Genomic DNA, 21,262 nt, shown 5'->3' with positions numbered 1-21,262 from the left:
ATATTAGATGAACTAGATTTCTACTTAATCGCCTTTTATAATTTAAAATTTTGCTTTTGTTTGATTGTTTTTCTATCAACCACGTCTGCACTAACGGTATACGCTGGCGAGACACCAGTGATAGGTGAGGATGAAAATAGGTCAGTTAGCCCTTCGTGACGAATTCCACAAGAATTAATCATGATGGTTTCCAGGGGGAACCGCGAGGAGGTCGACCTGACAGGGTGTATTGTTAGCAATGAGTTAATCCCTTCTTCCCCCCTAAATGTAATTAGGTATTAGTGCCTGAGCCTGACCCTACAATTTTGCAGATATGGATAAAAATCGCCCTTGATTTTGCTATTTGGGCTTGGGTTTGCCCCTATAAGATCCGGCTCAGTTCTGCTTTTTATTATTAGGTATTGTTTTGCTATAAATTATAGTTAAATAAAACACGTTTTCCATTATAGATTCAATTCAATTTAATCAACATTTTGGAGATCACAAACTCTGTGATAAGAGAATCATTTCATAATCAAATTTTTAATTTTGTACAAAATATCATCTCTCGAATAATTTCAAGTAGATCTAATATAATTAACATGAAATGCAAATTAATAAATTCTATCTTCAGTAGAGAAGAGATACAATTTTTGAACTTTCAGCTATTTTTAATTATATAAGGTGGTTGCGCTACGCTGTTATTACAACGCACCTATACATTGGACATCTCCGATAACATTATCATAATACACTCTATTAATTAGGAATGTAACTTACAGTATTAATAATCTCTCAATAATTTATAATTTCGATCACAGTGTTCTTAACTGTTAACTTTAACATATAATACAAATCCGAGTCGAGACATAGAAATGTCTACCATATAAAATACTGAGCAATATAAAACAATTACACAACGAATGCCTAGCGCTAACGCAATAGAGTCATCTATATCTTAAAAATATTACCTTGTTCGTACGATTGGCACAATACGAGTGCATCCTTTCAATATTTGGTATCGTTGATAATCGCCGCCAGCTCTGGTCAGCAACCGTGCAGTGTAGGCGCACCGCTCTCATTGTGTTGAAAGGACGCCTTGACTTAGTATTAGTTTTGACATGAGGTAGAACATAGGGGATCCAACTATAAACTATAGTAAGGGTACAACTAGGAATGTAATAGTCAAATGGCAACATACAGCTGAACGAACTACTTAATCTAACCACGTAACAGTTGTGTGCATCAAGAAAGTAATATTGATTGCAATTAACATTCATTTTTACAGCGTTAATACTAGCTATCAAGTTTGTTAGCTGACGCACACCTAGACGGACCCATGGAGGGTGCGTCGGATCTCACAGTTACATCTAGTTAAGTCTTAGGGCTAAAGAAAAATAATGCATAGCTTTCTTTTTAGAACAAAGAAATTACGCAAATTTGGCTACACATATCACAAGTGAACGCTTACTGGCGACGACGTAACTATATACATAATTGAAATATTCCCTGTAGCGAGCGCGGAGCGTCCTTGGCAGTTCATTTGCGACGGGCAGCATGGTCAGAGGGCTCGGCGGGCACCGCGGCAGAGGAGCGCCTTGCTCGTAAGTTCTGTAGAAGTGCCCGCAGCTGGTGCAAGTGCATGCGCGTCACACTCGGGTCGCCGCTAGCCTCTAGCCAAGCCAGGAATTTGTCACCATGTTCCAACGCCTCTGCCGTGCCCGCATCCCATTCTCCGTTCGGCAAGTCTACACTTTTTGATTCCTTACTTGCATTATGATTGGTATTATTAAACAACAGATTATCGAGCACTGTGCGAGCTTTAGTCTGATTTTTGCCTGATTCGTGATTCTTCTCTGATAGTGGCCCCTTGTTCTCAGTACTAATCTCGGGGCTAGCAGCCGGCTCAGCCACACGCGGCTCTTTGTGACTCGTGTCCCTGGCATTTTCGTTATTTACTTGAGATTGGACTGGGTTTATCATAGCGCCATGCTCTTCATCTTTCCCTTTAGTTAAATGTGAATAAAGAATATTTTCTGCATTTTTATCTTTTGGCACTTGGGATGCCGATTTGTGTTTGTCTTCCGGCAATGCCATAGCACCGCCGAATTGTTTGTAATATTGCCATAGCCAAGAATTTCGATTATAGTCAACGTGCGAGGTAACCGGTGGAGCTGGGGCGACAGGTTTCGGAGCAGTAGTTGGATCGACTTTTCCTAATTGGTATTGATGACACTGAGATGTTTGTGCCGTTAAATCTAGCATTGCTTGTTGTGACTTTAACCAATACCACAGTGAATCATCTGCTGGTTGATTTGCGGTTGTGGATGTTGTACTGTGGTGACTAGATTTTGATCCACTCGATCGATACGGGTCAGAATGGTGATGTGGTTTGCTGCGATGTTTGCTCTCGTTCAAACTCAGAACTCCGTTGTGTGCAGGCTTAGGTGATCGTATGGAGCGCAGTGCTCGACTAGCCGGTTGGGCAGTCAAGGCGGAAAGACCCGGATTAAGTTGAGCGAGGAGTGTTAAGTTGGTTGCAATTTCATTAAAGCTCAGACCGAGATGGGAATGTGCGAGTCCGGGTAAATGAGCCAGGCCAGATAGTGGGCTGATAGCGCTCATCGAGACGCTGGCGCCTGGGTCTGGTCGACGGTCACGCGGCAGATGTGGTACCGGTGAAGGTTCAGAACGCTTGGTGGTGAGTTCAACAGGAGCATCAACAGCAGTTGTGGTATGTTGTGTAGAATGCGCAGTTGTGGTTGGTGTGGTGAGATCGAGACCAGCTGTAACCGGTGATGATGGCGCGACTGGTGATTCGGTGCGGGCGCGTTTGTCTTGCGGCTCACCATCGTTACTCTTATCGGTGTCAGGTGAGGACAGTCGTGATGTCATGTAGCGTAGCTTGTCTTCGTTCTTACACCAACCACGCAGCGTGGACTCTGGGACGCCTATATCCCGAGCAACAGAGGCCTTGGATTCTCCATCGTTAACGCGCTGAATAGCCTCTATCTTATCACCGGGTGTGAGGGCTCGCATCGGCCGCTTGCCCTTGGTCGCCATTTTCGCGCCCCGCACTCTGCAACAATCGAAATGTATTTTAGATTTGTTAACCATCGCATGTATCGCTCTAAATCGTATAACATATAGAAAACGAGGGGAGGCATTATTATTAGCAATAGGGATATTTTAAGGCAATTTTGGGTAAGTTCCCATTGCAATATATGCTGTTAATCTCTACGCGGCCCTATTAATTTGTTTAATAGATATGGCTCATAAATACAAAATCTGAGTGTTCAGTTCTTTTATACGCAAGATATTTACTGTGTATGCCATTTAATGTGGTATGCATTAAAAATCAAATCTTAATTAGCCTCTCATAAATATAAGCCATACTTAGATCTGAAATATTTAATAGGTTATTTTTTTACAACTTAGAATGGCAAACAAGCTGACGGCCTACCTGATGGAAAGTGGTAACCGTCGCCCATAGACATGAGCAGTACCATGGACATAACAGAGCTAATATCCCCATGCGTTACCATCCCTGAGGACTCAGGTGTTATTCCTCTGTACCCTGTAAATTCACTGCTATATCTCACCCTTCAAACCGAAACACAACCATGCAAACACAACTGCATCACGGTTGAAACACGAATGGGACAGAGGTACACAAGCAAACGACTTTTGTACAAAGTCTCCCTCTGGTAAGTGTGATATTTATAATGTAATGCAGATGCTTAACTATTTGATTGTAGGACTAATTATTAATTAACTGATTATATTGAAAACATTGATTTAATTATTAACAAATCTGGCAAAGTTTTCAAATCCCCGAAATCCTAATTAGATTTCGATATTCGAATTGAGTAAAGATTTTGGAAACTCTCGGGAATTGGAATGAGAGAGCCGGGAGTGGTGCGGTCCTATTATTTGAAACCTAACTTTTACAGCCTAATTTGTAAATACCACAAACAATACAAGACTATATCCATCAGGTGAGCCGCACGCCCGTTTGCCCCCAGTGTTGTAAAAAAAAAAATATTTATATAATCCAATTAATTCGACATGAAGGCTACTTAAATAATAAATTAACAGTAATCATTATTTAATTGAAGAAAGTTACGTAGATTTCATTACCTTACACATACTACTTAATCACACATTAATGGATGGATGAATTTGTATGACATTTAGTATAGAAATAAACTAGATATATTTTAGATTAATTTATAGGGGGGAAGGGTTTTGTAGTAATGGGGATTAGCAACCCCATTGCTAGTAATATATGGGACTGACCTGCCTTTTCATCCCTCACTGGTGACTCGCCAGCGTATACCGTTAACGCAGGCGGCGTGACCATTTTATTATAAATTTGTAGGGTAATTTATGCGAGAAAATATGCTGAATAAGGTAAGGCTACTTATCTCTCTCCTAAATATAAAAATCAACTTAATAATTTTATTTAATTGACGCTGGATATAACGAAATGATAGATAATTAATATTTACGTACGGTTGTTTAAAAAGTAAGCTGTGATAATCCAACATGGCGATAGTCACGGTATACACGATAGTAAACTAAATTGCACAAAACAAATGAACGGTTGTCGCACTTATCACGTATTGTAACAAAACATTTGCATTTAATCGCAATTAAAATAATACAAAATCAGTTGTTACACAATTAGTAATATAATTTTCATAATAATATACAACACTCCACATTTGTAATGGTTATAAAATAAAGGCGTTTACGCGGCAAGCTATAAAGTTACGAAAAGATAAACAAAAAGAAGACATAAAATTATGACCTACGACAACAGTAGGCGGCAAAAGTTGTCGGGTCGTTGACACGCTGACCTTGCAAACGGTGACGTATATCTCCGTCGGTTACCGACAGATGGCGTTGCAATACCGTTTATCTCTTTGCTGTTCTGTTTATTACAATAGTAAACGCATTGAAACAAATCACGGTTGTTTTTTTTTATTTACATTGAAAAGAAATATTTTCTAGATTTTACGAAAACAATACCTACTACTCAATTAATGTCGAACTTTATTTATTATTTTTTTAGTTGAAATTTTTAAAATATAATTTTGTATTGTACTTGGTATTGGTATAAATCTAACAGTGTTTACATGATATATCTAGGAGTATGGATATATGAAACTCACAGTTTTTACATACTTAAACACTTTTAATTTATACGATACGTCCTACTGATAGAATAATTTATTACTATTAATAAACAGGTTGAAAGATGTAACTCCCCAACATTCTTACGTACTTGATCCCGTATTTCTCAGCCATTCTGGCTGAGTGATTTCCAATTACGCGACGGAAGGATTACTAATTATGAGTTGGTAAAATGTTCGATGCCTTTACGTTTCTAATTTTAATCCTTTGTCTTTGTTATTTAGGTAAATTTATTTTTATTTTTAGGTTTATTCCTAGAAAGTATATCTATATAAAGTTAAGTGTCCAGGTGAGAAATTCTTAAGTAAATTGATGATGAAATAGGTAAAGTCAATCTGCTAAATAAAAATTTTTCCAAAGAAAAAATTGTTGTAAAATTGTATTTCGGTTGTTTACAACTTTTCAATTTTATAAATAAGATATTGATATTGGGAGCTCATAAGGATATAATCACAGTAAATATAATTTTATAAACTAGAAGATAAGTTTATAAAAAAAAAGAAAAATAGTTTTATTTATAACAATAAACAAATTATTTTCGAATAAAATATTCTAATAAAAAATGCGCGAAGTCAAGGATATAAGGATAAGTGAAATATGTAATTCCGCAGTGTAATCTGCAACTGGTTTAATTTATCTACTTGAATAAATCTAAGGTAAGGCATCTAGTACAGTCGCATTCAAGTCGGTGACTCGGTGTCAGTTTGTCAAGGAAATGCAATTTATATTCATGAAGTGAGAAGGAAATACCGAAGGAACAATGTTTTACAACACTCAGGTAAGATGCCCTATAGGTTCCAAGATACGCAGATAATTTTTCCAATATTCTTCATTTTAATAAATCTGTACAAATTGACAATAAAAATATAGATGCACTTACTTGTGAGCCGGTGGCACGTGTGCGCTGTTTACAATATTTGACAGGCCAGCCGTTGTGATATTATAAATCCCGTGAATGGGGAACTCCGTCCAATAAAAATATAGATATAACGGGTGCGCAATGCGCGGCACGTGCACACACAAGTTTCAGTTCGGGTTTCACTGATCCGTCGATCACAAGTCACTAAGTGTCGAGCGGCTGAGTTCGCGGAGAAAGGTCGCGCGCAGAGACGTGCACTCAGCGAGACGCGCGAAGCGACTGTGGCCAACGGTGATAAGGCCACCCGGCCCACGGCTCGCGTCCGCGGCCGGCCGCTCCTCTCCTTTGTGTCCGTCCTGCGTCCCCCGACGCGCGCGCCTCACCCCTGCATCGCCGGCCGCCCCGCTATCTCGCCACCTCCGCTCGAAGCCTCGAAGTCGTAAACATACCTATCCCCGCACAACACAATTAATTATGTACTAATTTCTTCGGCGCATCGACTTTCTACCGCACCAAAAAAAAAAACAACTTATTTAGAATTTTCCCTCGTCCGCCATTCGCGAAAGTTTTCGCTCACGCACGATCTCTGTTCCGCAACTTTTCTAAGTGCGCAACTCCGTCTCATAATATCGTCTCGCGGCTGTCTACAAAGTACCTAAATAGTTAGCTACTAATTACACCAATTCAGTGCCGTTGTACCTTGTTATTTTTCTCTGGAACGAGTATGTTGAAATTGCTTTTTTTTTTCGTTTTGAACGTAGTTAACTATGCTACGAAATCATGTAGCGTTTGCTACGTTTGTCCCTCGTAGTCTACTAATTCTAATAGAGACTATCGACTACGTGTTTAGAACTAATTAATATATTTGTAGAGTCAATAACTAATATTTGTTTATAGTCAACTAAATACATATGATATTCTTTAATTTCTTTTATCCAAAGGTTGTATGGAAGAGAATGCATTAAAAAGCCCGTGCATGATCGACTAACACCATGCACGCTTGTCATTCAAGTAATTGTTTAGTGTTTTCTTTCTTTAATAAGTGTTTTCTAATAACAGTTTTAAATTTATTAAAAAACAGACCCTCCTTATGACATTCTTCGGTATCTTATAACATTTAATGCCCATTCCCATGAAAGACTTTTTTTCATTTTGAATTGATATTAAGTTTTTTAAACGATACTTCAGAACAGCAAGTTTAAATTTGTATTTAGTGTTAAGATTATTTAGATCGCTATTTTCAAGCAACAGCTGAAGATTCCTGCGCATATACAAAATGTTTGCGTATATGTACTGTGAAGCTACGGTGAGAATATCTGACAACCGTAGTTAGGCTTTTATAGATATTTTAAGAGGGACGCTGCTGCCCATTCTTGTATTATTAAGTTTCCTTAGTCGCCTCTTACGACATCCACGGGTAAGGAAGGGGTAGCCTATTCTATGCTGGAACTACTCGACCATGTTTTTTTTTTTATACCACAAAGGTGGTATACAAGCATATTTTTTTTTGATGGGTGAAAATGGTATGGTAACCCCGCCTGCGCTAACGGGATACGCTGGCGGAGCACCTGTGAAGCGTGATAGATGAGAATGAAAACAGGCCAGTTAGCCCATCATGATGACTTCATCAGGAATTAACCATGATAGTTTCTAGGGGGAACCGCGAGGAGGTCGACCTGGTTGGGTATATTGCTAGCAATGGGATTCTGTCTCCATCCCTTCCATCTCCATCCCAAGTAACAATCCCTTTTCCCCATATAAGCATATTAGCTTGATGATAAACGGTTACGATGTAGTAATAGTGTGTACTATGGTGTAGTCCATGAACGCCTGCAACACCAGGGGTGTCACGTGCGAGTTGCCGATCCTGAAGAAATCTTAATATACCCTTTTTTGACGAATCCCATATGTCTTTAGGAAGAACTTCGGCAGGGAGCTCATTCCATAGCTTGAGCGTTCTTACTTCTGTTATTTACATACGCATAAATATATAAAAGGGAAAGAAAAAAGAAATTTTAGGCTGCCCCGTCCAAATACAAATAATAAAGTACATAACCCTGAGAAGGTAACTTATAACATCAGTCTCATAGTCTCATAATTATTCAGCTTGTACTATGTGTTATAGACAACCGATATACATACATATTTAAATATCATATTTGGTAATGGTTGGAAAGAAGCCATATAATATATAAAAAAAAAGAATATTTTGAATTTTGTTATATCATTCTTGTAATGTAATGCTTAATTGTAATTTTAATATGTAAATAAATATAGAAACACTAGTGGAACTATAGAAGTGGTATCACTTTGGAGTATTTCGTCTATTATATACGGGTAGTTTTTTTTATACCACTGAGGTGGTAAACAAGCATACGGCCAACCTGATGGTAAGCGGTCACCTTAGCCTATGAACGCCTGTAATACCAGAGGTATTATGTGCTTTAAAGAATTTATTTTGAAGAATCCCATTCTGTAGTCTTATAGGAAAACCTCGGCAGGGAGTTTATAGGATATAACTTAGCACATAGGATACTTTACGTAGTACCTGATTTATGCGAGCGAAGCTGCGGGATATATCTACTCATACATAATACTATTACCTAAATACAGCATTCTTGAGGTTTCGTAATTTTAAACATTGTTTTTGTTACCGATGTCTATCTGTCTGTCACGGGCATTGACATAGCAGTCACGTGTTTAAGTTAAGCTTCTAAACGGATTGAGATAAGAACTAGAAACTCACAATATAATATACTAAAGCTATGTTACAAATATTAATAAAAGATTTTTATTAATCAAAGTTTTATTTATTTATAAGTTCTCCTAGCATTGCAGGTGTCTATAGGTCACAGTACAGTTGGGTTGTATGCTTGCTTGCCTTCTTTGTGGTATAAAAAAAATCGATTAGAAAGAATAATAAAGAACAACAATCTATTCATCTATTAGGAAACTAAAGTAATATCTGTTTATCTTTCTTAGTTTAATTATTTCGTTAAATTGACGTATGGCATGTTAATTACCATTGACGTAAGAAGGAAATACCATCCACACACGTATAACATAGATAGCTCAATGCTCGGTATCCGTGAACTTGAACGGTAGATCGTGTTGGCATGATAAAATTTAATGTATCAAAACAAACACTACACATACACGTTAGGTAGGAACGCTTCGGCTTACTCTACCGTCCGCGTTGTGCTTAAAACAGCTTAAAAGTATTTTAATTGTGATCATGTGTAAGTTGTATGAAAGAATTTTTTTTTTAAATGGCGACTTTTACCTACGTTTAGTGTGGTCATAACGGATTGTACTTTATTTATTTAGTTATTTATGCTTTATTGTACACACTAGTAAAGTATATGGGCATATGTCAATGGTAAACAAATGTGCTAAGACGAGCTTAACTTTGCAAAAGTTCTCTATATATATATATATAAAATTTTATTTTTTATAACTAGGAATGGCAAACAAGCTAAAAACTCACTGCAATCTACTGCCTAAGCATTCAATAAGCCAGAAGGGTACTAAAATATCACTGTATACACTGTGACGCCCGTGTTACTAGGAAGTAGAGACAATGCAAAAAGGGTTTCTTGCATTGCAATTCTGTAATTTCTGTCCTACATTATATTAATTCGATTTCTATAATTCTATGCTATAATTTCATTGTCTCTTTTAAAACATCACCAAAGCCAAAGTGTGGTTGCTATTCCACCTGCCAAGTGTGGCAACAAGTGGCAAAACTGGGAGATGTTAGATTAGAAGTGGACAGTTAATGACTTATATGATGAAGTTGTATGTATATTTAGTGTTATATTTTAGTTTTCGAACCGAACCAGTCATCAAGTATAGTTGCTTGAAGGCAGAAGCATGAGTTTGACAGAGGTATCCAAGCAAATAACTTTTGTACAAAGTTTTATTTATTTATATACATATATTTATAAGTTTCCGTCTGATAAAGTAATTTAAACTTTTGGGATTTTTAAACATAACTATAACCGTATCGGATCACAACTGGGTGTGGTCCTAGTAGTGGTCATCACAGAGGGAGACTTTGTCCAAAAGTCGTTGCTTGGGTACCTCTGTCCCATTCGTGTTTCTACCGTGAAGCAGTTGTGTTTGCATGGCTGTGTTTCGGTTTGAAGGGTGGGATATGGCGTGAATTTACTGGGTACAGAGGAATAACACCTGAGCCCTCAGGAATGGCAACGCATGGGGGGTATCATGGGCGAACCAGTATACTCTGTTATGTCCATGGTACTGCTCATGTCTATAGGCGACAGTTACCACTTTCCATCAGGTGGACCGTCAGCTTGTTTGCCATTCTAAGTTGTATAAAAAAAACACAGTGTATTTTGAGTCGTTTAGAATGCTGTTCATATTTATACATGAGTTGGTGTCGGTTTTAATCAGTGTCTATATACATATGTAACGGGAAATTAATTAACTCTCTATGTTTTTGTCGTTTTCAACTACATATGACCACAGTGTTGGTGTTCAGAGATTTAAGATATAGATGTTATTTCTATTATTGTTATGTGATTTAAATGTATTTAATATTAATTCATTTATTTATACATACTCGTATGTGTTACTGTACTGATGTTTTCCTGGGTGAGCGTATTGGGAGACTGTAACGCTCACTTATTTGATGACATACATAAATAATAAGTAAATATGTATATAGACGTCGAATAAAAAATGTAATTATAAATAAGTAATAATTAATAAAAATAAGATTAAAATAAGAATAAAAAATTAATTATAAATAAACTAATGATTTTTTTATACAACTTTTATGCAACTTAACAAAAAAAAAAACTAATGATTATAAATAATATTTTTCATTAGGTAGGTTATAAGCTTGTTTACTGTTTTACGTTGAATATACCAATTATCGGGTTCGATTCTCGGTCGGGTCAATATAGGAAACGAATGTTTCTAGCTTGTCTCAGGTCTGGGTGTTTTGGATTGCGTCCCCAAAGGTTTGGTGCCCGATTCCTCTCAATACAAGATATCTTAGGTTGAGGACTACCAGGCAACTAGTATGATTGTATGACACTAACTAAAGTGCCTGAATACTAGCTTGGTCCTCTTGATTCGGTTCAAAGACGAGCTATGAAAATTATTACTAAATTTATTGAGAATAGTCGACGATCCCGAGCTCGCAGGCAGTATCGAGCCCTTAAGTCTAAGGCGCGACTTTGCCTCCCTTTGTGTGTTGTACCGTTAGTACAACGATCTGTGTTCTGAGAAATTGTTTAAAATGATGCCCACAGTCACTTTTTATCATCGCACCGCTTGTTATCGACAGGGATTTCATCCTCACACGCTTGAACCTAAACAGTGATATACAGTGCGGTATCAAAAGAATTTTCTCCTGTGAACGCTCAGGCTGTGGAATGAGCTCCCTACCGAGGTTTTCCCTAGAGACTTATAGTATGGGGTTTTTCAAAAAGGGTATATATTAAGGTTTCTTCAGGGTCGGCAATGCGTACGTGACACCCCTAGTCTGGTAAACGTCCATAGGCTATAGTAACCATTTATCATCAGATAGGCTGTCTGCTTGTTTGCCGACTTCATGGTATAAAAAACAAAAAAAAAACTCTAAAAGTAAAATGAAAATAATAATTATCGGTCTATTAAGATTTTGCGAATAATGCAACAGACTTGAACTTATATAATAGCAGTCTGCAAGTCATCTATCAAACGCTCTATTAGATAAAACATTAGGTAAAGCGAGCGAGACGCGAATTTTATCACCTTGTCACATTCACTTTTACTTGATATTTCTATTCGCAATCTTACAAAATTTATTTGTGAAATTAATGTGACAGGATACTGAATTTATTCTTACAGTTTGAATTACGTACGTGGAGGTGATCTGTGATTTCTTTGAAAAAATATCTTCAATGTTGTTGCTTTTATGTATTGTAGACTAGTTTCTTGCCTGTTACTTCGTACTCGTAGACTTGAGAAGTAAAGAAAAACCAAGAAATTCTATATGGTGTAATAATCTAAAACATAGACCAGATTTTAAACAACTTTGAAAATCGTATCCAATTTGATAGTGTAGTTTTTGTGTGATGTGGGCGTTCCCATCATCATCATAATAAATCATCATAAATATAAACAGAAATATAAAAATTATAATAAATATAGTTTTGGTATGTATTGGTCTTATTAAGCCTAATAAATAGTTTAATATCTTTCATGTAAGTACCTACAAACATCTTTATTGATTTAATATGTACAACCAAAAATCATGAACATTATGAAATTAATATATTAGGGTATTTAACCTGTTTCTTCAATTACCTTTATGGATGAGATTTCTATGCCTTCCCAGAAAGAAATATCGTAGAGTCTATCAGAAATATTAAAGCATTTTTTTTTTTATAAAGATAGAAGCGAATAATAAAACTAAAAACTAATATGTCTATGTGATATTAAATATATTTTTACAACTTATTGATTTATCTATACTTTTTCAGAAAGAAAAATAGTAAAGAATATTATTGTTATATTTGTTAGGGTTTTTTTTTAATGGATGATAATGAAACGGTAGCCCCGCTAACGATATGCGCTGGCGGGACGGATAGGTGAGAATGAAAAGGCAGGCCAGTTAGCCTATCGTGATAAATACATCTGGAATTCAGCATGAAGGGTGGACCGCGTGGAAGTCCACCTGACAGGGTATATTGCTAGCAATGGGGCTGGTAGTCCGCACCAATAAATTAAGGTACTCAGAGGTATCTTAACAGTATAATATACATATATTATAGTATACAGACTGGAATCCCCATTACTAATAATCCTTCTCAACATGGAGGTGTGTTTAGTTATTAAAAAAATTACATATGGACCGAACTGCGGGTCAGGAATCTTATTATGACAGCTTAAAACCTGACAGTTTTAAGAATGAAAGGAAACTGCTCTGCAAATTGGTATTAAAAATATAGAAAACATGGGCCTATCTGTAGTCACGTGACGTAATCCTGTTGAGTTTTCAAGTTTGTAATAAGCGCCCAGTATCTTATATCTGGATCTATTGGATGTTTTGGGGCAAGTACCAGTGGTCTGTTTAGTAAGCAAGTATGTAGCTTGTAGGTAGGTAGGTAGGTAGGTATGTTTTTGCTTGCCGAGGCCACACAAAGGCCCTCGCCGAGCCGCGCCGCGATTTACGACGCGTCGCCCGCACTGTATTTCGGGCATTGGCGATGTCACTCGTGCGTTAATAAAAATGAATATGGCATTATTATTCAATATTTAATTTATTTATATGCACCTTTATAGTAAATATTTTTAAATGAAACGCTAATCTCGTCTGTGTCGTTGGTTTAAGCAGGCGGGATATCAGATGATGATCAACAATGACGTCACGTTAGTTGGCCTGTCGTGACGTGTTAACCGTGGTAGTTTCCGGAGGTCCCACGTGAAGGTTGACCTGTTAAAATATATTGCTAGAAATAGGGCTATGACTCATCACCTAACAATTCCCTGGTGGCTATTAATTACTATTAGCTGGTATTGAGTATGATTTGTCACCTTAAGTGGCTTGGAACTTTTATATTATTTATCTAAATGTGTATTTTAATCACCTTGTTACAAGCATCTAATTAATTTCGCTAATGAAATATATTAATACATTTATTTAAAATAATCATTAATTCAAAACAAATGTAGACTTGTTGAATACATTTAATAGGTATTATAATTATCATATGATAAAAAGAATGGCTAATTTAAACAATAATATTTTAGTAGCCAGTAGATAAGTATTTAGTGTTACTTGTGTCGACATTGCAAGATATATCAGTGTATATATTTTGCTAAATTATAAGGTAATGCGAATATTCTTATCTACTGAAATATTGTGATTCATACGACTATACCTACCTGAGTCATTGTTCGAGTAAACACCCTACATATCGGGTTCGGTGGTCGAAAATATTACAATTACCATTCAATGAGTGGTAAATTATAGATAACATTGTTGGAAACTTATTTTAATTATTTCATTACCTTTACAAACTTAACTCTGGGCCGCTAACCATTATACACAAGAACTAGTAATAATAATGTCATTATTTTTACTTTATGTAGGCTAGTAACATTCCTTTGTCACAATAACAGTCATAAAATTAAAACTCTTAGGCTATTATTGCTAGAAAGGAAGGTGTCATACACTTTAAGTACTTAATTTTTAATCATGTTTCTAACCAGTTTTGATATTCAATTCTCAGTGTACTTATAATTGAAATGTGATTATTACTTATAAGGTACTTAGATGGACATTTAATGATGCTTTTACAAAAATGTATAAATGCTTATGGAACGATTTACATGATTTATATTTTATTAGTGGCAAATACATTTAGACAATTACAGGTACTCTGTGAGTCAGTACTGTTTAATTGATTTATATCATTGTATTTAAATCAAGATAATGTTGTAAACTAAGTAGGTATGTGAATGTCACATCCAAATTTCTAGCATTGCGACCACACCGTTCTCTAGTGATTTTGTTATCGGCGACGCGGCGCGCGGCACCCCCCAGCGACATCCGACGCCGCGCGCCATTACCGCGCCCCGCCGCCGCCATCGCGCCCCCGCCCCCGCGCGCCCCGCCGCCCCCCGCCGCCACACTCATTAGCCCGATGGCGCGAGACCGGCTGCACCCGGTGCCGCGACTTGAATTTTTAGACGACGTAAGCATGTGTGTGTAGTGGTCGCCACGTTCAGCCATCGGTCGATGTGTACGTGGCTTAATTACTTGGAGGGCCTGTCTATTCGTCCCAAATAGGATAAGACCTGTCAAACACACTACCACGCCGTAACTTTACGCATACAAGCAAGCCTGCTCTTCTAATATCCACGGCCACTTCTACGAAACTTTGCTCACTTATCGATAAGGCAAGATAGCTTGGCTACATTTTCACTGTAGTCCGGATTTTTTAAATACCACGTATGGACTGTAGACAATGACCATGGATTCATGGGAACAATGTTCATACAGTTTGCAATATGCGTACCTAATTATCTTCATTAATTTATACTAATGCTAGCTGATGCCCGCGAGTTTGTCCGCGTGGTATTTGTTATTCTTGTTTAGTATGTATCGATGTATGTGCCTACCTATTTATTATGTCTGAGAATACTGGACCAAAATTAACAAATGATGTGTCGTTCTCACTCTTTGCCTTAGGTCAAAATGACTTTACTTAAGTAGGTCGTGTACTAACCTGTATAAGTTACTATAGTTTTTTAACTATCCCACGGAAACTCTTTAATTTTCCGTAATTAAAATTTTCTTATCTAAAATGTTGACTGGGGATATAAGGTACCACCATGCAAAATCTCATTTAAATCGGTTTAAAAGTTTCGGAGATGAGCCCATACAAACAAACATAGAAACAAAAAATTTGAAAAATCTGGATGTGTTTTATTTCACTTCTGACATCACCCTGACTCGGTTTTTAGCATTCTTTTTCTATCTACAGACGTTCGACCTCTACAGTTTTATTATATGTATAGATTATAAAAATGAAAGATTTGACTGTTTGTTTGTAATGGAAAAACTTAAAAACTATTTAACTTATTTTAATAATTCTTTTGCCTATAAGAAGTCTACATTATCAGTAATTAACATTATTATATATTTTCCTAAATGTCCATCACACTAGCGCAAAGTCGTGCCCAGTTAGTAATAATTCATATTTTTTAAAGTGGTAACATCCCACCAGATAGTAAGCAGGTCTTGTCTTTCAAATTTGCAGATGAAGTTTTTTCTTGCTGTCATAAATGCAGTGAAGCCCCAGCTTTACATCCCACGCAAATTTGTTTTCAAGTTCTGTATGAAAACCCCAAATAACAGGAAGAGGAAAATATGTTTTAATGGTACATACTTACCTTTGTCGAACCATTATCTTATTATCAGAAAAATATCAGGCATACCAGGCGTATACCTGTTGATATTATTTTGCGCAATTAGCGCCTACACTGAATATGGGCTGTATTTTATTTTGATAATAAGAAATGGTGAGTTGAAGTAAATCAAAGAACGCTTTAAATATAAGCGCTAAAAGGACTCACACAGCTTCTTAGAATCCGAAGCGGGAGTTGACAACGTCTAGATCACCAATAATGCAGAGACTAGTTGCAATTTGTAAAGAGCGTTCACCTTTAGTACTCAGAGTGGAGATATTCATGAGTCGGAAGCAGTACTCCATAAAGATATATATTTTTTATGTACTCACCATCACGTTTTTTTTTGTGAAAGTTTTTTTTTTTATAATATGTACTGTTTCGAGGTACTTGTGACTTGTAATACAGGTTCAACACTTAGTACAAGCACCAGCTCCCCCAAAAAATATTATTAGAATGTTCTGTAACTTAGTAAGTCCTTATTTGTTTGCGGTGATAAATAATAAATAAATATATACACATGCACCTTATTGTTATTGTTTGTATCTATAATAAGTTTACTATTGTAATCTAATGAAGAAAATAATAAAGAGTATCTATCTATCTATCTTATTATATGGATATAAATTATATAATCTTTTGTAAAATAATTGCGTTTCTCATAAGAGCTAAGTCACATGGGCTTGAAAAACTATCAAGCCATAACAAAATCTGCAGATCACAAAGTATTATAGTAATTATTTTACTGCTATCCTGCATCATGACTTTCTAATTTAAATTGATATGTTCTGAGTGAAGGAAAGCAAAGGAATGGAGATTTTTTGGCCTCCAATGCGCGTACCTAGTTTTTGGGTTCCAAACCGACGAGTTTCGGAATAAATAAATAGAAATCTCTATTGAAAGATATAGTTCAGGACCATATTAAGCTTAGCAACACGCCCATCTCGTTACCTATGGCTTAGTAAGAAATACGTACCTTTCATCAGATCCCGAGTCAAGTCTATTCAAGACAAATCATCATTATAATTATGGGTCAATGTGGTTTAATTATTTCTTCATATTACATAATTCCTAGAAAATAATTTGCAAGTATTGTGTGTGGTTGTGTTTTTCCCCATTTGTCGATAAAACAAAGAGTAAACATCAGTATGCTTGAACGGTACACATCGTCATAATAGACAGGACAATCTACTGTCTTAACCACTTTGTTGAATACTGTTTCGATAAATTGTGCTTTAAATATTTTTTAAACCATAGTTGAGGAGTGGGAAGGAAAAGTATTATTAGTAAGCTCCACTGCTAGCAATATACTCTATTAGGTCGACCTCCACGTGGTTCCTCCTGGAACCGACCTGACAGGACATATTGCTAGCAATGGAATAAGTAATCCGCATTATTAACAATTCTCTTCTCCCCTCATCACGATGATCCAAATGACCTGCTTTCATCCTCACCATTTACGGGTTACCGTTCCATTGTCATTTATTTAAAAAAGACCCATTTTCTTTGGAATAAATGTTTAGTTTCACTTCTTTGACTGTATGCTATTGTTTGACTACCGAAATCAGTTTTATTATCTACGCGGCTCGCTCCTATTTTATTTGGGCACAATATGTAAGCGCTGGTAGTGCGCTTTCCAAAATCAAGTTAATTTGGAAACTTGATTATTTCTTTACTTTTATTATATTAAATTTATATGTTACCTTAAAATCTTTCTTAAGAAATGATATTAGTTCCGGAGAAAACCATTATAAACTAAGTTTGTAGTTATAGGTAAATATATAGGTATTGCCCTGTGGTCCCGGCATAGAACAGGCCACCCTTTCCATTCCGTGGATGCCATTAGAGGCAACTAATAGAGCGAGCGATGGGCATCAGCATCCCTCTTAAAACATCTCCAAAGCCTTATGCGGATGCCAATTCGCCTGCTAAACGTGGTAACCACTGACAAAATCAAAATAAGGAGGAGTATTATGTTAGCAGTGGACAGTTAAAAGCTGATATGATGATATATGTAATGAGGCAGGTGACTATATATATATATATATATATATATATATATATATATATATATATAATTACTAATTGCCTGGTTTTTAAGATAGGATACGCTATGTTATAATATAATCAGACGACAGACATTTGGCGGCACTTTACAGAGTATCGAGAGCCGAGTGAATTCAGGTCAGGAAGATCGTTTTCTTAATTGGCATGACCAGGAACCGAACCAGGACCTCATTTACTGAAAGTAACGTGCTCTCCACTGTGCTGAGATCACTTCGATACTTACTTATTAACTTTATAGCACTGAGAGATAGTAATTATTATAAAAAAAAATATCGTACAATAAAATACGACCACCTGTAGCTAATTGTACCACAGTGTTATTATTATATTATTATCGAGATTATACTCTCCGAATCTCGTTCATATTTCCAAGAAAATCTGCTAGAAGGGTAGATCTTATCTACTTTTTACAATACTCGTAACTTCCTTCCGCAAGTCAGCGTATTTAAAATATTCGAGTTATCAAAATTACCCATTGATTTATAGGCTGAAGCTAAACTTTCAATATTTAAAGCTATGGGGGGAAGAGATTGATAGTAATGGGAACTGGCAGCCCCATTGCTGGCAATATACATCTCCACGTGGTCCCTCTATAGAAACTATTCGTATATTATAATTTCAGGTAATTTCGTCACGATATGTTAACAAACCTGTCTCTGTCTTCACTTATCATCACTCATTGGTACCCTGCTAGTGCATACTGATAGCAAGGCGAAGTTTACCGTTCTTTTTTTATCATTAAAAAACATCTACATAAGGATGTATGACTTAAAACTAAAGTATAGTTTCTGTGTGTCTGTATCTGAGAATTTTCCATGGAGGACTTTTAACCTGAAGTAGATCGCGTGTTCCTGCGACCAGTCATTGGTAATAAATAAAAGTTAATTATCGAGATAGGATGCACGGCCGACGCGAGGCCGCGCGACCGCGCGGACGATAACACTTTACAACCTTCAGCTGTCGCGACATCACTGCCAATATATATATTTCAATACTATTTACAGCTTAAGGGTCTTAGCGACACGATGTTTATAGTTTTGCCGACCGGTGATATAGTTGTTTTTTGGACGCTCGATCTCGTATTAGTACCGTTCAATTTTCAATTACGAACATACACAAATTCAGACAAACGATGGGGACCGCAGTGTATTCTATGATGTTCATATCTATAAGCGATGGAAGGAGTCTTTGTACAAAAGTCGATTGCTTGGGTACCTCTGTCCCATTCGTGTTTCAACCGTGAAGCAGCTGTGTTTGCATGGCTGTGTTTCGGTTTGAAGGGTGGGATATGGCGTGAATTTACTGGGTACAGAGGAATAATACCTGAGTCCTCAGGAATGGCAACGCATGGGGGGTATCATGGGTGAAATAGTATACTCTGTTATGTCCATGGTACTGCTCATGTCTATAGGCGACGGTTACCACTTTCCATCAGGTGGGCCGTCAGCTTGTTTGCCATTCTAAGTTGTATAGAAAAAAGCTATTCACTGTTGCGATAATTCCATTCTCACCCAGGTCTGCTTCAATGATTACTTAAATGTCAATAACGGTCCATCGTGAATTGATAGTCAAGCATCATCAACAATATGCAAAGCGTTGAAGAAAACTTCCAGAGTCTACAGAATAACATTCTATACGTATGTTTAAAATGTATGAGGTCGACATATGTTTTCATTTGTCACGTGGTCTGCCAGTGTAAATTTATGTCAATCTCATACATTTTGCATGACATTGTTAACATAAAGTTAGTCTTCAAGCTTATAACAGCCGATTTTCAAGATGTGGTCATCATCAAAATATGTATTATGTATTTGTGTCTTATTAGCTGTAAACCGCGGCTTTGCTTATGTTTATCAGGATAAATAGTAGCCTGGATTATTATTATTTTTATGTAACTTGGAAGGACGACGACAAACAAACAAACGACCTATCTGATGGAAAGTGTTATTTCATCTATGGACATGAACAGTAGGATATTACGGAAATAACTGGGACGACCTCTACTTATCATGTGCGATCATGTTTGAGCACTAAGCAGGGTCGGATTAAAGATGGCTAGACACCTAAGCAATGAACTTCACGCGCAAAAACGAAATTGTTATAATATTATTCTACATATAATAACTTGAAATGCGTTACAAAATATATAACGATGTATTATAAAAAAAGAAACAGTAACAGTTTTATTATGGGTATTTTTAGATAGTTTATATGTTAGGTAAAATGTAATTTTCACTAAAAGAAATATCTACGAATAAAAAACATTTTTGTAGGTAGTTAGTTGCCTATACTGTATATGATAATCTCACGCTGACACTAAGATGTTTTTTTTTATTGATCGGTGAAAATGGTATGGTAACCCCGCCTGCGCTAACGGGATACGCTAGCGGAGCACCAGTGAAGAGTGATAGATGAGAATGAAAACAGGCCAGTTAGCCCATCATGATGAATTCATCAGGAATTAACTATGATAGTTTCCAGGGGGAACCGCGAGGAGGTCGACCTGTTTGGGTATATTGCTAGCAATGGGATTCTCAGTCTCCATTACTAACAATCCCTTTCCCCCCGACACTAAGGTGTTATGTTTCCCTATCCTGTATTTTAGTAAGACTACTGATATTAAGACATTAGTACATACATACTTGTAACTTAAGTATTTAGAATAATTAAATGTATTTAAGTTAGAAAACTCTGTGTGGTCTCGCCACGGAATAGGCCGCTCCTTCCTTTAAGAGGCGATTAACAGAGGGCGAGGGATAGGCAGCAGCGTCCCGCTTAAAACATCTTTAAAGCCTAACTGCGGTTGCCAATTTGCTTGCCAAGCGTAGCAACTACGGGCAAACCCCCCAAGAGGGAGGCTTATATTCAGCAGTGTATAGTTAAAGGTTGACATATACATACACATATACATATAAATAGCAAAATTTTGGACTTAGGTTATTTACGTGTTCACGACCGACTTACCAAAGGGAGACTTTGTACAAAAGTCGTTTGCCTGGGTACTTCTGTCCCATTTGTGTTTCTACCGTGAAGCAGTTGTGTTTGCATGGCTGTGTTTCGGTTTGAAGGCAATATGGCAGTGAATTTACAGGGTACAGATGAATAACACCTGAGTCTTTAGAATGGTAACGCATGGGGTGTATCATGGGCGAAACTATATACTATGTTATGGCCATGGTACTGTACATGTCTATAGGCGACGGTTACTACTTTCCATCCGGTGGGCCC

General features: G+C 36.8%; 2 protein-coding genes and 1 long non-coding RNA gene across 5 annotated transcripts in view; 2 read left to right on the top strand and 1 right to left on the bottom strand.

Moving 5' to 3' along the window:
- The window catches only part of LOC113519844 (dynein regulatory complex subunit 7), a 209,454-nt gene that overhangs the window by 879 nt on the left and 187,313 nt on the right, over window positions 1-21,262 (top strand). Inside the window, exon 1 of one of the 2 annotated variants that reach the window (XM_052900411.1) lies at window positions 5,863-5,956. The exons of the other annotated variant lie outside the window; for it this stretch is intronic. Coding sequence (XP_052756371.1) covers window positions 5,939-5,956 — 18 coding nt within the window. The 5' untranslated portion in view covers window positions 5,863-5,938. Of the gene's footprint in view, window positions 1-5,862; window positions 5,957-21,262 lie in introns of those variants that run through there. 2 annotated transcript variants of the gene reach the window in all.
- Window positions 437-6,393, bottom strand: LOC113519746 (protein distal antenna-like). Of its 2 annotated transcripts, none has more exons than XM_026904927.3 (2): window positions 6,059-6,393; window positions 437-3,058 (listed from the first exon to the last, which is right to left on the bottom strand). In XM_026904927.3, the coding sequence occupies exon 2, from the start codon at window positions 3,040-3,042 to the stop codon at window positions 1,519-1,521; it is 1,524 nt and encodes a 507-aa protein (XP_026760728.1). In that variant the 5' UTR covers window positions 3,043-3,058; window positions 6,059-6,393; the 3' UTR covers window positions 437-1,518. The 2 variants fall into 2 exon arrangements, with proteins under 2 accessions (XP_026760728.1, XP_031769317.1); XM_031913457.2 differs by lacking the exon at window positions 6,059-6,393 and adding an exon at window positions 4,495-4,733.
- Window positions 13,832-18,144, top strand: LOC128201945 (uncharacterized). The gene is made up of 4 exons (XR_008253517.1): window positions 13,832-13,884; window positions 14,561-14,751; window positions 15,820-15,940; window positions 18,127-18,144. It is a non-coding gene; the product is annotated as an uncharacterized LOC128201945 (long non-coding RNA).

Source organism: Galleria mellonella, unplaced genomic scaffold (genome assembly GCF_026898425.1).
Source record: "Galleria mellonella isolate WM207_F2 unplaced genomic scaffold, CSIRO_AGI_GalMel_v1 utg65, whole genome shotgun sequence".
Classification (NCBI taxonomy): Eukaryota; Metazoa; Arthropoda; class Insecta; order Lepidoptera; family Pyralidae; genus Galleria; species Galleria mellonella.
This window is presented reverse-complemented; position numbering and strand designations above follow the sequence as displayed.

What these genes read in the sequence shown, in the direction of transcription:
- LOC113519746 (XM_031913457.2), bottom strand. Translation starts at nt 4,529, where the DNA reads ATGTTGGATTATCACAGCTTACTTTTTAAACAACC. An exon ending in AGCTTACTTTTTAAACAACC is followed by an intron (nt 3,059 to 4,494) that starts GTACGTAAATAT and finishes CGATTGTTGCAG; the next exon opens with AGTGCGGGGCGCGAAAATGG.